We start from the raw sequence: 15338 nt of genomic DNA, 5'->3' as shown, positions 1-15338 counted from the left end.
TAACAGAGGGTTTAGTGTTGTTATAAACTGTATGATAACTCGTCTTTTTCATGGCCTGAGTTGAACAGGTTTAAAGTCCAAGCTTGCATGAGACATCCAGCAGCTTTAGATAAGTGCAGAAGGAAAGGAAAACATCACTTTTAATTGATTATGGCACATTCCTACAATGTAGATTTTTTTGAGCCTCTAAATGATTTGTTGAAGTCTTTCTCAGTGTGTAGCCCCTGAAGAGCAGAGATTTAGTAACAGAGATTCAGACATCACAAGCCAAACAGGTAGACAAAAGTCTTCACAGGTGTGTTTTGATGAAAGAGATATGGTCGTCCATCATAAAAATCTTTCCAGTGTTAGGGGTTGAAGGTGAAGTGTAAGGCTGAGCTGATAACGCTCCTCACCTCTTAACAGCCAGTGATTACTGAACGCCCCAACTCAGGTCTAAGTGTGATGATGAGGCCATCGGGTTCCTGGACAATCATTTGTCTCCGAGCTCTTCATTAGCTTTTAGGAGGAAATTCAGTTTCTCCAGAGATTCATGGAAATGTTGCAACAACATAAACACAGAAAAGTGTTGATGTGTGTTACTGTAGCTCACGTGTATACTCACTGTGTTTAAAGTGACACACACCAACCCAGTTCATAGTTAATAAGAGTCTTCTGGACTTCTCTTGGATTCAGGGGCGTTCTAGACACTCTGTGGGCCCCGGGCAAGCGCCACCTTTGAGGCCCCCTCTATCACAACTGCAGCCACAAACATTAACCGTTAATTAATCCAAAAATCCAAAACCGAAACCATTGAAGATTCACTTTTGTATACGATGCATTCTGTTCTGTGTACTCAACTGCTGGCAAAATCATGTTGTCACTGATATGGACCCATGTCAGCCGTCTCTGGGGGCCCCCCTTCCAGCTGCGTCAACTGCGTTCACACCAAAAGCGTCTTGGGCATCCTTGGTAACCAGCTGCCATTCATTTTCAATGAACGCTGGCGTCGATGGCTGTCTGGGGCGTCAGTGGCAGCAAGCGGCACGATGCAAGTGCCTGCTACGGCGGTGCGATGTGTGTGACCAGAGCATCCACAGGCGATCATGACGCTTTTGGTGTGAACGCACAGTTAGGCAATTTCCTGGATTGAGGAGCAATAATTAGTGGCTAAAATGGATTGTGAATAACTCTTAGAGCAGAAATGTATTAATCCATTTAATTTTTCATTAAAAGTGTGTCTAAGCAAATTTCCGTCAGTATGATAAATAGTAATAGAGTTTGTATAAATTAAACTCAACGTTTATTCCCACACTGTACACTGTACAACAGGTGACACTGGTGTCAGATCAGTGATGACTTCCTTCTGCTGGTTACTGTACATACCGGAGCAGATTTCCTAACACTCTCTGCATGAAAGCCTGGCGCCTGGGCCCGGCTCAGATCCCATTACATCATTTACCTTGTATGTACTTTGTGTTCTCTTGTTTTCAACGACTAATTTAAACCCAGAATGTGCAAACGTCATGTAGATCCTGATGTTCTCCTGCCTGCAAGAACATCTCCATACTCCATTTGTGTGGTACATCAAGGCCAGATGTAAAACTGATCTTCTTTCACTCTGCGACCACGGTCTGCTGATTAAACCTGTGCGTCTCTTCACTGTTCCTTTGTTGTCCACATTTCTCTGAAAGCCCAGAGCTCCTGGGGGCATTTGAATGTGACTTTGTTGAGATCTTTTTTGGATTTCTCTAAAGTTTTTCATATATTCTCTCAGATACCTGTGCCTTTAGGGCTCATCTGAAAATACCCTGGAAGAGTAGAGAATTTTTAAAGGACAGATCTTTTCCCCAGACCAGAGTCTCTCACAGCTGAAAAAACTGAAGTTTTGTTGTTTTGCTTTGGTGCACCTGCAGCTTCATTCAGCCTGACATCTCATGCTGATCATTACACAAGCTCACACATTCCTCAGAGTAATTGTCAGGACACAAACCAGGCAGATCTCTGCTGCATGAACTCTGCAAGCGTGACGCAAACTGCAAAACACTGATCATCAAATAGAAATATAAACTTTGGGGTGCAGTGCAGTGGATCTCATAACTCAGTAGAGTCAGCAGAACGTGACTGTCGGACACCTAGAGTTGTAGCTGAGCGCACTGTCACCGCACAGTCACTCATTGACTCCAAATTCAGTTGTATAAGATGAGTTGAGGATGAGGAAAGGTCATGGTGTTAAAGTGCATAGCATCTCTTGCAATTGTTGAATGTTGAACTTTCACTAATTGTTTTCCTTTAATTGGTAATCCTCTTTACCTTTATACAAGCAAACCAGTACATGAGGAAACAACAGCAGAACCAACGCAAGAAACTGACATGGAAACACAAATACAACCAATTTAATTTGGCTGACTTAACATGTGCTTGCACTACTTTACTTTGCACAATGCACACGCACACAAACACACACTAAGTTACACATATGCACACACAGATTAAGTAACCAATAAAGAGCAGGGAGTGTGTCTCAGTGCAAAGAGGGAAAAGAGCTGAGCACAGTTGCATGCCCACTCCTGATGCTGGAGCTTACTTGCACTGACATACTTCAACCAGACATTGTTCCTTCCTACACAGCGAGGACTCAGCACTCTACCTCAGTGTTCAATGAATGAGCTGCTAATACCTCCAGAGGTTACTTTGCACTCCTGATAATCCAAAGTGCATGAAAGCTGTTGGAATTTGAGAGGCGATTACACACTTAAACACGCTGCGGCAACAAGACGACTTTTTTTTTTACTTCTTTTTTAAATTTTTTGGAACTTTTTTTTTTTTTTAAGGACTCTCTCTGAAGCACTTTGCCAGGATTTTATCATGTCTTTGTTGTTTTGATGAAGGTGCTGCACTCTGTGAGACACCGCTCTCATTGGATTTTGCACATATTTTATTGCTAAGAGGAGAATAATTCAGTTGGTAAGTAAATCATCATTTACATCTTTCGTTGCACATTGGAAGAGAAAAAAGTTTCATAATCAACTGATGTTTTCACAGGTGTTAGAGCAACTTTTCTTTTTTCTGTCTTTCTTTTTTTTTTACACAACTAAATATTTCAAAGGAATCCTCAAACATCAGGATCTAGAGCCATTGATATTTAGTCACCTTCCTTGCACAACTATGGCGTTTGGTGACCTCCTAGAGCAGGTGGGCAGCACCGGACGCTTCCAGATCCTGCATGTGACCCTCCTGTGTATCCCTGTCCTGATGATGGCCAGTCACAACCTGCTGCAGAACTTTGTGGCTTCGGTGCCGCCTCACTACTGCAGCGCACACAAAAACCTCTCCCAGTCCCATCTGAGCCCGGAGGAGACGCTGCTGATCACGGTGCCCATGGAGCAGACGGGGAGGCCGCAGAGGTGCCAGCGCTACGTTGCTCCACAGTGGCACCTCCTGGCTAAGAACGGGAGCTCCACTTCACAGGAGCAGGGAGACACACAGGATGGTTTGGAGGCTGACCTGCAGGGATGTGAGGATGGATGGTCCTATAACATGACTGCGAGGACCTCAACAATCATATCTGATGTACGGCTGTTTCACAATCTTTCTCTCATTGTCTGTATGTCCTGGTCTCATATTGTGTTTTAACTCGTGTTGATTGTTTTGCCAGTGGCATCTGGTATGTAATGCCCGCTCTCTGAAGGAAATGGGACAAACCATCTACATGGGTGGTGTGCTCGTGGGAGCTGTTGTCTTTGGAGGTCTCTCAGACAGGTGACATCTAACTAGACAAAACTGTACCTTGTTTACCTATACCAGTTCAGCAAGTCAAATGATCTAATATTCTGTATCTGGCCTCACTGACCTCACTGTTTCCACATCTCCAAGATACGGCCGTCGCATCCTCCTGCTCATCTCCAACCTGCTGATGGCAGTGGCAGGAACATGCGCTGCCTTCTCCACCTCCTTCCCTCTCTTCTGTCTGTGCCGATTCGGCTGTGGCATGGCTCTGTCCGGCCTGGGCCTCAACACCTTCTCACTCAGTAAGTTATTCAGCTGGATGCATGAAGGATAAAGTATGAATGAGAAGTATTATTCAGTAGAGGCAAATCTGTTAATTGCACATTAGATACAAGATAACAGGATGATGTTTTTTGTGAGGACAGTACAAAACTAATCAATTACATCAATGAATCTTCCATTTCAAGTTGTGGAGTGGATCCCTACTCGTGTGCGGACTGTGGTGGGGACAATAACAGGCTACTGTTACACAGTGGGACAGCTCATTCTGGCGGTAATAGCCTATTTCATCCGTGACTGGAGGTGGTTGACCCTGGCTGTGTCGTTGCCCTTCTACGTCTTCTTTCTCTATTCATGGTAAGATGCCCAAATATTGACGCCTGCAAAGTGAGTGGGTGCAGCTACAACTGCCGATCAATAAACAAACGTCTCATACAGGTGGTTTCATGAATCTTCAAGATGGTTAGTCCTGAGTAATAAGTCTGACCAGGCCATCGTGAACCTAAAGAGTGTGGCCAGATTTAACGGGCGTCATGAGGAGGGAGAAAAAATAGACATTAAAGTAAGAGAACATTATGTTTAAGTGTGTTACCACATCATCGACCTGTGTTTTGAATATTTTGAACTGAGAGAAACCCCCCTCTGTGTGTATATGAAGATGCTGCAGGAGTCCATGAAGAAAGAGATGTCATGTTCTCAAGGCTCCTACTCTGTCCTGGATCTGTTCCGCACACCCACAATGAGGACGATGACAATCTGCCTCAGTGCTGTCTGGTACGTCAGCTGCTCATATTGTGCAAAAACTCAACATTACTTTTTTTAATAAAATAACAATTATACCATGAATGTTCTTTTTGTGCTCAGGTTATCGACCAGCTTTGCTTACTACGGTCTTGCTATGGATCTGCAAAAGTTTGGGGTGGACATTTATTTAATCCAGGTGATCTTTGGAGCTGTGGACATCCCTGCTAAAGTTGTTGTAACTGTTTGTATGAGTTTTATTGGAAGACGACCTTCACAGTGTGGAGCTCTCATCACCGCTGGGGTCACTATTTTGATCAACGCGCTGGTGCCTTATGGTATGTTAGAGTGCATGCATACAGCAGCACATGTACAGACTGTTTACATTAACCACACACGGCCGTGGTTTAACACCTCATGCTCCACCCCTGTGCAGATAAACAGACTGTGCGCACCTGTTTGGCTGTGGTGGGTAAAGGTTGCCTCGCTGCCTCCTTCAACTGCTGTTACCTTTACTCTGGAGAGCTGTATCCAACCATCATTCGGTAAGTGAGTTTGTTGAGGAAAATGTAGGTCACCTGACAGTTTATTGTTGCCTCCATGGAGAAATGATTCACACTCGTCTCTATTTATGAATAAACCAGGTGAAGTGTTCTCTGCTGAACCTGTACCTGATAAACACTGTAGTGGCCAAGTCTGCAGCCTGGCTGGTCTTAGTTTTACTCAGATTATCGTAGGTCCTGATGCGCAAATGTAATATCTATACATATGTTGAATTTTCACATATGAAATATATGTGCACATAAAGCAAAACACATATACATGTATAAAAAAAACTATTGCAAATTAAGATATGTTATTTTTGACATGTACTGCATGTCTTGTCAATATAAATAAGCATGTTTATGTATGTGTGCTTATATTGTGGAGATACATTACATTAGTATATATTCATCACACAGACTATTAGTAGCTATGTGTTGACATCAATAATAGGCTGGTCTTACTCTAATAGATAAAATAAAAAGATATGTTGAAAATGAATGAGAAAAAACATATGTAAGCACTGAAGCAGATATAAAATTCAATGTATGTTGTTTTAATAAATGTGCATATATAAATTAAATATATGGTGTTAACATACAAGTTCTTAACATATCCAAATTGTATCATGGATTCTTCATATATGCAGTCGGCAGAGCAGCAGATAAAGATGAACAGTGTCAAACAACATCTTTTCTATACACTCTTAGAAATAAAGGTGCTAAGTAGAACCATGTATGGTTCATCGGCTTGGCCTCATTGGAGAACCTGTTTTGGCTCCTCGTAGAACCTTTTATAAAGATTCCACCTGGAACCCTTTTGGAGGATTCTATAGAACCCAACATAAATGATTATATCTAGAACCTAACATAAAGGGTTATACTGTACCTAGAACCATCTGTGAAAGGTCACACCCAGGACCCCCACTGAGAGGTTACAAAAAAACCCCTTCTATGGTGTGTTGGTTTCAACCAGAACCTTTTCGACTTCGTAGGGTTTCATCTAGAACCCGCACAGGGACTTCTGTCGAGAACCTTTTCATATTTTAAGGGTTTCATTTAGAACCCACAGAGGAAGTTCCACCAAGAACGGTCGGAAGTCGGACCTGGGAATGACGTCACACCTGTTATCAGCGTTTCAGTTAGAAAGTCGGAAAAAGGCAGCCAACGGCCAAAACACCGGCTGAAACTACCAGGCTAACGGTTAGCCGTTGTTAGCACGGCTTTGTAGTTCGCATATATAGCTACATGAAAAATGTAAATTACACTATGACAGCATTTCCATATACACATCTAACAATAGGCCTACTATGTACGGCTGACTTATTGTGACGACAAATAGTAAAAAGTGTTAATAAAATGATTATTACAGGAGCTTTACTACTGTTTACAACCGGGGCAGCCATCTTTAAATGTCAGCTCGGGGGTTGTGTGGACCGTCGGACTTTCCGAGTCGGAAATCCGGCCTCGGGGCGTTCCAGTTGGAAGTTCCGACTACCGAGTACAACTGGAACGCACCATTATGGGATCAGTTGAAAGTGAGGGAACTCCACCAATAATTTATATAATGTTAAAAAAAGAAAAGAAAAGAAAAAAGAAAGTGCATTATACTGAGTATAATCTCACCAGAAAATGTGTTGGAATAGCTGCCCAAACCATCTTTTTCAAGCCAGTAACACAGTTCGCTTTTGGTCCAAGCCGTGTAACTCATTTCTACGAGAAAAAACAACAGGAAACAAATGCTTGGATTAAAATAGTCCACCTTTCACCATAAAAATCCTTAGCTAGGGTCAAACTGGCTGGACTAAGATATTAGATTTAGCTTACCTTGATTCTCTGAAGTTTCTGATCTTCTGTACTTCTTCCATTCAGCTTCTATATGATCACACAACGTGTGAACAGTAATCACTTGCTGATACAGTAGGCTACAAGAGTAGAATTGTGTGTACCATAATTATTTAATACTTTTCAAATTGTCTGTCACTAGTCCACACAACACCTCAGTAGGCATTAACATGGTCACTCTACATCAACCAGGGCTTAAACTCATAACTTCAGATACCAAAACTGTATCCTGACTTGTAGCAAACTCTCAAAAACCTGAGTTCAGTGAGTTGTAGCTCACTTGGTAGAGCAGATGCAACAAAAACAGACATGATAGTCCTCGCTACAGTGACCCAGGGTTCAAACTTGTTTAAGTTTGCATCATCATTTAAAGCAGCCTAAATACGTCATCAGAGGACGTTGGACATTTCGTGGGTTTTACTTTATTGCCTCACTGCTTACTCACTTTATGTTTGTTTACCTTGACCATGTTTGCACCTTTGTCATCCTCTTACACTAACACAATGTTTCCCAGCCGGCCTGTTGACCGCGTGTCTTTGTTTATTAGATCATTAACTAGAAACTCCAGAGCTGAGTTGTGACACCAACAAACACCACACTCATGCATTACAGCGCCCAGTTAAACAATAAATTCAAACCCTCTGTTACACATTGTATATGTTGAGTAACTAACCTTCACTCGTTTCAAAGACACTGGTGACTGTTTAATGGTTGTTCTTGTTCTCTCTCAGTCAGAATGGGATGGGCTGGGCGTCCATGATGGCACGTGTAGGAGCCATGGTGGCTCCTATGGTGCTCCTCATGGGCGACTACATACCTTGGTTGCCAGGTTTAATCTTTGGAGGAGCTCCAGTCCTCAGCGGGGTGGCTGCAGTTTTTCTTCCAGAAACACTTGGCTCACCCCTTCCTGACACAATACAAGATGTGGAGGAGAGGTAAGAGCCAGCTCCAGGAGACAACATGTGTTCCTGTTCTTGTATCTCTGCATGCCCCCAAAATCAAAAACATCCATTCTGGTATAACAGCACACAGGAGGACTCCTAGGTCTGGCATATTAATGGCTTATTTATCCATATTTACATTCTTTTTTATTTTCAACACAGGGGATCTGGGAGAAAGTCCAAAATGTCACCAAAGGAAGCAATAATCCTACAAGACAACCAGGCGAATCTTCTGAAGCAGAACGCCTGAGGGCAGCTGTATTGTGCTCTGATGTATTTCCTGACATGTTGATGAAAGTAGAGTGGGTACTGCTTTTTCTCCAGCCTGTTTATTTGTTTGATTTCCATGAAGAGCGTATTGTGTGTTGTGACTGCTGGACAAATGGAGTTGCAATGTTATTTTTTGGAGAGGTCAACACAGTGATATGAATAGCTCAAACAATCAGACCAGTGTGTATTTGTGATACAGTAGCTTAAAGACTTTTAGTTTTGACCAAAAGTGTTTTGTATTTTAAATATATGTGTAAAAAAAAAAGAAGAAAAGAATGATTTATGTATATGATCTTACTACAGGTTAAAGACTGTGCTACTGTACGCTTTTACTGGTGTTTTTATAACTACTTATGACTTTATATAACAACCCTGCATTTGTAAACACATATTTTCATTAAAATCATCATCTATTCATTCATGTCTCTGGTGTCTTTCCTCTCTTATTCTCGTCATTAAGGTACAATTTGAATGAGTCACTGCCAGGTAAATTAACTGAAACAAATCAGGGATGAGAAATAATTAATTTAGGTTCAAATGCAGAGAAAACAGCACAACCTAATGGAAGACAAACACAACAGCAACAACAACAAAAAAGAAAGTAACTGGTCTGTCTCTGTCATTCTAAAGCCAATCCTCTGTTTCTGAAATGAATAAATGAATGAGTAACTCTGCCCAGTGTCATGTTGTGTTTATCTTTCCTAGGAGAGCATGTGTTACCCAGAGTGTTGCTTATATTAACCTGAGTCCCACAATGAGTCTCACTAACGTCTGCAGGACTTTGAATGGACAAGCTAATTGTGGGTATCCATACACAGATGGGTGAAAGATTAAAATAAAAACCATAAAGTTCGGTAAAATGTTCATCTTCACTGCTCTTTAACACTGTTTCTACGATTTTCTGACCTCTAGTGCATGGATGATTCTTCATCTGGTGTTTTGATGATGATGGTTGTGGTGGAGATCTTCATGGAGAACACGTTTGTCCAAAATTACCCAGTGGAGTTGGGTCATGGTGAATGTAAAGGGCATGTACGTACAGACTCAGTGATCCCCTGTGCCTGGTGAAGCAGTAGAAGTGTAATCATTATGGGATAAAGGTGATCTCTATCACTGTGGTGAAACATGTGTAGCAAAATTATCTAAACATGATAACAGAGCCACTGGGTTTGCAAATTGTACCTTAAATAAAATTACATACTATTGATAGAAATGTCTAAATAATAGGCTAATAATACATTCAAAATAAATAGATTTGCCATTTAAGATGAAAACATTAGGTTTCTACTAAACTCATGAAAGTGCACAAACGTGATGAACTGTCTTGTCAGGATTAATATTCTATATTTGTTATAGGTATTCAGTTGTAAATGTACTACTCCCATCTACACCACTGTCCTATCTATGTGGTGTAATAGGGACAAGCAGCTGGATACAAACCAGTCACGTCTTGTAAAGGGTGAACTCCTCTGGCTTGTGATGGCTCATGAATCTTGCTGTTGTGACACCATCTAGTGGTGATTTGGTGCGAATGCATCAGCTGAACAAGTCACATAACCATTGGTATATCTGAAGACAATAAAAAGAGAAAAGCTGAGCTGCATCGTGACACCTCGACCTGGACATCATGGAGATTCTGCTCCTTAATGTTTCAGGTCATGATCTGCCGGAGAAAGCAGCCCAGCTCTGTCTTATTTAATCAGTTTGATTGATCGCCTGAAACTTTGCCATTAAAGATTTATTTCTCATGTGCAATTTTTTAGATAGTTAACAAATGTTCTTTGGTTTTAATCAGTGATCGTTACAAGCTCCAACTGGATTACAGTCACCTGAGGATGCATGATAATAACAATGAGATTTAAATTGACAATTGGAAAATAAATGCTTAATCAACTTTTTGTTTTTCTATTTGAGGATAGCCTCATGTGTTTTCCTTTTAAGACAGTTGTATAACTTTACAATGTTCAGCTCTCACGCAGGATGTGTGTGTTTTTATGTGTGTCTGGCATTTATGTATGAGTTGTCACTCCTGAGAGCAGAACTACCATCTAAAACAGCTTTGTTATATTTTATAAACCCCAGATTACCATATTAAATAGATCCTGTTTCACAATCAGATTTTATGTGTGCACTCCTGAGACACGCTGTGTATGGTGTGTGTTGTGCCAGATGAGTCCCACCTTAAGCCCAGATAAATGATGAATCAAAATGTAGAGCACAGCTTTCTACAGAAATAACTACATCGTAAAATGATATGAATAAAGATTTATTTTCTCATATGAACAGGTGGATTCAGTTTTCATTTTTATTTTACAATCTATGACAATCTCGCATTATTTTTCTTTTTTTTCTAGCATATTTCAGGAATGACATGGGGAAAGGTTCTTTTTTATTGCTGAATGTTAAATGAAATACACTTTCACTGACTGGAAAAGAATTGTCTGCTGCTTTTTTACCATGCACCCATCTAACCTTGACCACAAGGACATGCAGAGGAGAGGTGTTTCAAACATTTCAAGCGAGGGTGGGGTAAGGTGGGGGGTGGTGGGGGGTGGCAGAGGGGGATGTGGGGTGGGGCGGGAGGGTGGGAAGTCTTAAAATTAAACAGAAGAGACTGGCAGGACGTGCCTGGTATCATCTCATTTGGATGAGAGGATTGGCGAGTGAAGGGGGTATCACATTTAAACTAGAGGAGCACTGTCGATTGCATTTTTTCAGACGTACAAAATTAGACCCAGAGGTGAGAGGGACCATTCTCTATAACAATACCACTGTGCATTTACCATATAGTAGATAGAATTGCAGATCAATCTTTGCGAGAAACTTTTTAACCAATAACCATGTGATAATTCAGCATTCAGTTGCTTTTTTTTGCTTTTTTAAATGAGGAGTAGAAACAAACCAACAGTGATGAAACATCATCAGCCGTCCTCTCTCACTGAGTCACTTGGAATGGGTTTTGACATTTCTTGAATTATCTTTTGAATATTTATGTTTCCTTCAGTGGAGGACAAAAGGGCTTCAATGGTTTTGTTTTACTTTTTAAAGTATAATTTACGGACTAAATTTGAAATGACTAAGATCTGTCAACAAGACAAAGCAGTACACAGTACTATTGGAGGAAACACTATTCGGATGCTATTTGACATTACTTGGAAGTGTGCATGTAAAGTGGAAATCATCCATGGACACAGTCATTCAATGGACATGAGTGAGTGAACAAGAAAGGCTGACAACTTGATAGATGGCTGCATAATGGCTTTAAAAATAACTCATGTAAATATGCATTTATATCACATTATTTCATTCTACACTATAGGCATCACATAGTTTTTTTTTTCACACACAACACACTACAGTCACCTCTTAGAAAATGATGTAATCAAACAGCAAAATAGAAAGTTTGCATATTTTTGCATTGTATGATCCTCCAACGTTTCACAGCTATTTCATTTATATTGTCTAGTGTGTTCAGTCTCTTCTCCGCTGAGCTGCTTCCACTTGACTTTCCTTCTCTCTGTATGGGAGTGTACAGGGAATTGGTAGACTGTATGTTAACATTTAGGTCCTCAACACGTGAGAGCCGTAGTCTTAGGTAGACCTTAAGTAGAGGAAGAGGGTGAAAAAACAGGGTTTTTTAGGTGGAGGAAGGGGGTCGGGGGTGGGGCATGTGGAAATCCTGAGACACTGTGTGGCCTTTTTACACGGGGCCACAAAAACAGAATGGACACAGAAGGATGATGAGGCATGGGATTAGGGTCGGAGTTGAGTGAAAACAGATGCAATCTTTTTGTTTTGCCACCAGCTCTGATGGCAGGGAGGGCGGGTGGTGGTGGTGGAGGGGTGGGTGGTGGGTGGGTGGGATGGAGGCGGTGGAAAGGGGGTCACCCTGTGCCAAGCGGCTCAGTGTCTGTCGGCCTCATGACGGGGCTAACATGAAGAAAACCTGCTGAGAAATAAACGGGGGCTTAACCGTGGAGCAGGCCGAGGACGGAGGGGCAGAGTAGCTGTAAACACGTCAACCGATGACCTGCATAACATACAGACCGTACAGCAGCCTCACCTGTCCACCTACACTGGGGGAGGGGGAGGAGGGGGTGTGGGGGGGGGGGGGCTCACTGCTCTGATAAAGCACTAAAGTCTGTGAAGCTCTGAGACGCTCAGTAGACCCACACATCTGATGTTACCACCACAAACAATGAAACTCGTCTAACAATCACAAATACATGCAAGCAAACTGACATGCGCGCACACACTCACACAGACACACACACACATACAGACACATACAGACACAGGCATTTACACACAGTCACACACACACATTCTCTCTTTCTCTCTTTTCCTCTCTCTCTCTCTCTCTCTCTCTTGGTAGACATTAGTCAGAGGGCATAAAGGATTTACATTGTATTTATCAGGCGTTCTATTAATTCCCAAATCATAAACCCTACAGGCAAATCATAGTAATGTAAACATACACTTTATGTTGAAGTGGTTTATATTGCGTGATATGGAAGGGGTTATGTTCCAGTGGGGCTAGACTCCTCAAAGAATGCAACTTGGAAAGAAAGTAAAACAGGAAACCAGAGAGGAAAAGAAAACATAAACGTGTATAAAAAATGAGGCGTCCATATAAGAAAGGCTACAAAAACCTCCACTGGCCCTCTGGCATCGGCATACAGCAAAAGGCACCACAATATTACTCTATTTTTTACGTTGTGAAAAAACTGGCACATCTTTTTATGCTGTAAATCAAAATGTACATATAAATAGAGTTTTCCCTATAAAAAAGTCTTTGCTGTTAACTAGTAGACAACTTTTGCTAAAATGAAAATAAATATTTCATTTGTTTAGAATATCTGTCAGTTATATAAAATAAAAATATTTCTTATAGATGCAGGTCTATACTATATTGATTTTTGTTGGTTCATTTTCACTCTTTAATGGGGTGTATTGTCCGGTTTGGAGCGTGAGTGTGTAAGTCTTGTATGCATGTTCCCATGCCCACTGTGCCGCCCCGATGAGTGAGAAGTCCGACTGTCCACCGGCCTGTAGATGGTGGAGGGCTCGGCATTCATGTTCTGCATACTGAGGAAGGGCGTGCTCTCCCCGTCCTCGTCTGACTCACTATCTGTTAGGCAGCTTCGAGACCCATAGTCCCGAGATGCCTCATATCCACGTGGGGCCACGTGGCCATTCAGTCTGGATCTCCGCCAGCGTCGGCTACCAGTTCCACTGGACCCACTTCTCTTTGGTTGCTCCCGAGAGGAGAGATACTCCTGGGTGGTCTCATAGTCTTCGTCCTCAGCCAGCCGGTAGGGGCTGGAGGGCAGGCTTCCCCTGCTGTCATTTAGATAGGTACGACGCTGCTGCCGGTAGGGCTCCTGGCACTGGGCATCGTGGAGGGGCACCTGATAGCGGCGCAGCAGAGGCTGATCATCCTCCAGAGGGTAGGGGTTGTGGACAGCAGGAGGGAGAGACATGGCATGGCTGGCATTGGGGGATGTGATCTGGAAGGTAGGCACCTGCGGGGGCAATGAGTAATGGAAATCCACTGGCGAGAGGCGGGCTGGTGTCGTCAGGGCTGACACATACCTGTGGTAAATACAGAGGGGAGGAAACAATTAGCTAAGTAGAGCACAGCAAAGAACAGAGAGAGAGAGGGAGAGGGAGTGTACAAAAATGGTAAATGGTAAATTGACTTTACATACATAGACATTTAGATAGCGCTTTTCTAGTCACTAGGACCACTCAAAACGCTTTACACTGTTAATCACATTCACCTATTCACACACATCAATACAATGCTTGTACTGTATCTACATATATATTGCACTTCTATCTAAGCATTCACTCACACTAACAAGGGCAGGTGTGGTTTCAGTATCTTACTCAAGGACACTTCAACATGTGGTCTGGATGAGCCAGGGATCGAACCACCTGAGCTACAGCCATTAAAACAGTTTCTTAATTCTTAATTAACTTAATTATAATACTAAAACATGACACTGAATCCATAAGAGGAAATCCGTTGACTGAATGAACTCTGCACCTTTAGAGCCAAGTTACTAAAAAGTTACTCACTCATACTCAAATAATACACATTCATTACATTCAGTGGAAAAACATTTTCCTTAAATAGGTTTAGCTTCTAGCTTGAGCTTGGTATCTTAACCCTAACCCTATCTAAAAAAAAATCAACAGTTTTATATTGTTTCATAGTTCTGAGACATTTTTGACGGATTTAAATTACAGTACTTGGATAAAGTGTGTTTTACCTTCTTGAACATTCTACAGTATGAAATCTAATATAGGCTACTGTAGTTGTAGTATTGTTGTTGTTTTAGGCACAAATCTGGTTTTCTTTTGGTCTGAATAAATGAAAGAATGGCAGTAATGTAAGTGTATTGTCAATAGCAGTCAATAGCAGCAAATGTTCCTGTGGTGTCCCACAGGGATCTATCCTAGATCAACTACTTCTGTTAACATTTTTAACAAAATCATACTAACGACAAACATAACAATGGATGTTGATGTTCATAATTTGCACAAGTGAGTTATTTACATTTACAGTGATGCTAACAATGTATAAAAACCTCAGTGAATCACCAATTGTAATGTTATTAAAGGGACGAGGAGTTTTGGAAAAGCGAAGCGTTTTCACACTACATTTATGAGCCTCCGCACGCACCGTAAAATTCTTTGACCGGCGCAAGACAGACTCATGTTTTCATTCATCAAGAATTAAAGTCAGAGGTTCAAAGAGGTTCACATACTGTCGTCGTTCCGACCATAAACGGCGATTCGGAAACGCTGGTCGGCTCGACCAGCATTTCCGCCACCACTAATAATAACAAAATAACGATAGAGACAGAACGATATATTTATCTAAAATGGGCCCATTAACAAGTGTGGGTAGCGGAGATTAATCCACATTAACGTGATAACCGAATAGAAACTCCTCGTTGTCCCTTTAACAATGTTTACATGAGTTCTTTTTCCATTCACCTGT

At 41.7% G+C, this 15338-nt stretch overlaps 2 protein-coding genes across 7 annotated transcripts in view; one reads left to right on the top strand and one right to left on the bottom strand.

Moving 5' to 3' along the window:
• Positions 1-2510: 2510 nt before the first annotated feature.
• On the top strand, positions 2511-8743 carry slc22a6l (solute carrier family 22 member 6, like). Of its 2 annotated transcripts, none has more exons than XM_085798044.1 (11): positions 2511-2946; positions 3089-3552; positions 3638-3741; positions 3856-4010; positions 4176-4344; positions 4426-4549; positions 4646-4761; positions 4852-5066; positions 5165-5273; positions 7847-8050; positions 8219-8743. In XM_085798044.1, the coding sequence occupies exons 2-11, from the start codon at positions 3148-3150 to the stop codon at positions 8304-8306; spliced, it is 1689 nt and encodes a 562-aa protein (XP_085654170.1). In that variant the 5' UTR covers positions 2511-2946; positions 3089-3147; the 3' UTR covers positions 8307-8743. The 2 variants fall into 2 exon arrangements, with proteins under 2 accessions (XP_085654170.1, XP_085654169.1); XM_085798043.1 differs by having other exon boundaries at positions 3025-3552.
• A 2824-nt stretch (positions 8744-11567) lies between these two features.
• Positions 11568-15338, bottom strand: part of nrg2a (neuregulin 2a) — a 69813-nt gene continuing 66042 nt past the window's right edge. For all 5 annotated transcript variants that reach the window (XM_085798033.1, XM_085798034.1, XM_085798036.1 and 2 more), the window contains one exon: positions 11568-13921. In XM_085798033.1, coding sequence (XP_085654159.1) covers positions 13267-13921 — 655 coding nt within the window. In that variant the 3' untranslated portion in view covers positions 11568-13266. The remainder of the gene's footprint in view (positions 13922-15338) is intronic.

The sequence above is a fragment of the Trachurus japonicus genome, chromosome 14 (genome assembly GCF_045865225.1).
Source record: "Trachurus japonicus isolate A0001 chromosome 14, Traja_1.0".
Taxonomy (NCBI): domain Eukaryota; kingdom Metazoa; phylum Chordata; class Actinopteri; order Carangiformes; family Carangidae; genus Trachurus; species Trachurus japonicus.
Note: the sequence above shows the minus strand (reverse complement) of the source record. Positions and strands in the feature narration are given on the sequence as shown.

What these genes read in the sequence shown, in the direction of transcription:
- slc22a6l (XM_085798044.1), top strand. Translation starts at nt 3,148, where the DNA reads ATGGCGTTTGGTGACCTCCTAGAGCAGGTGGGCAGCACCGGACGCTTC. An exon ending in CCTCAACAATCATATCTGAT is followed by an intron (nt 3,553 to 3,637) that starts GTACGGCTGTTT and finishes TTGTTTTGCCAG; the next exon opens with TGGCATCTGGTATGTAATGC. An exon ending in CTGTATCCAACCATCATTCG is followed by an intron (nt 5,274 to 7,846) that starts GTAAGTGAGTTT and finishes GTTCTCTCTCAG; the next exon opens with TCAGAATGGGATGGGCTGGG.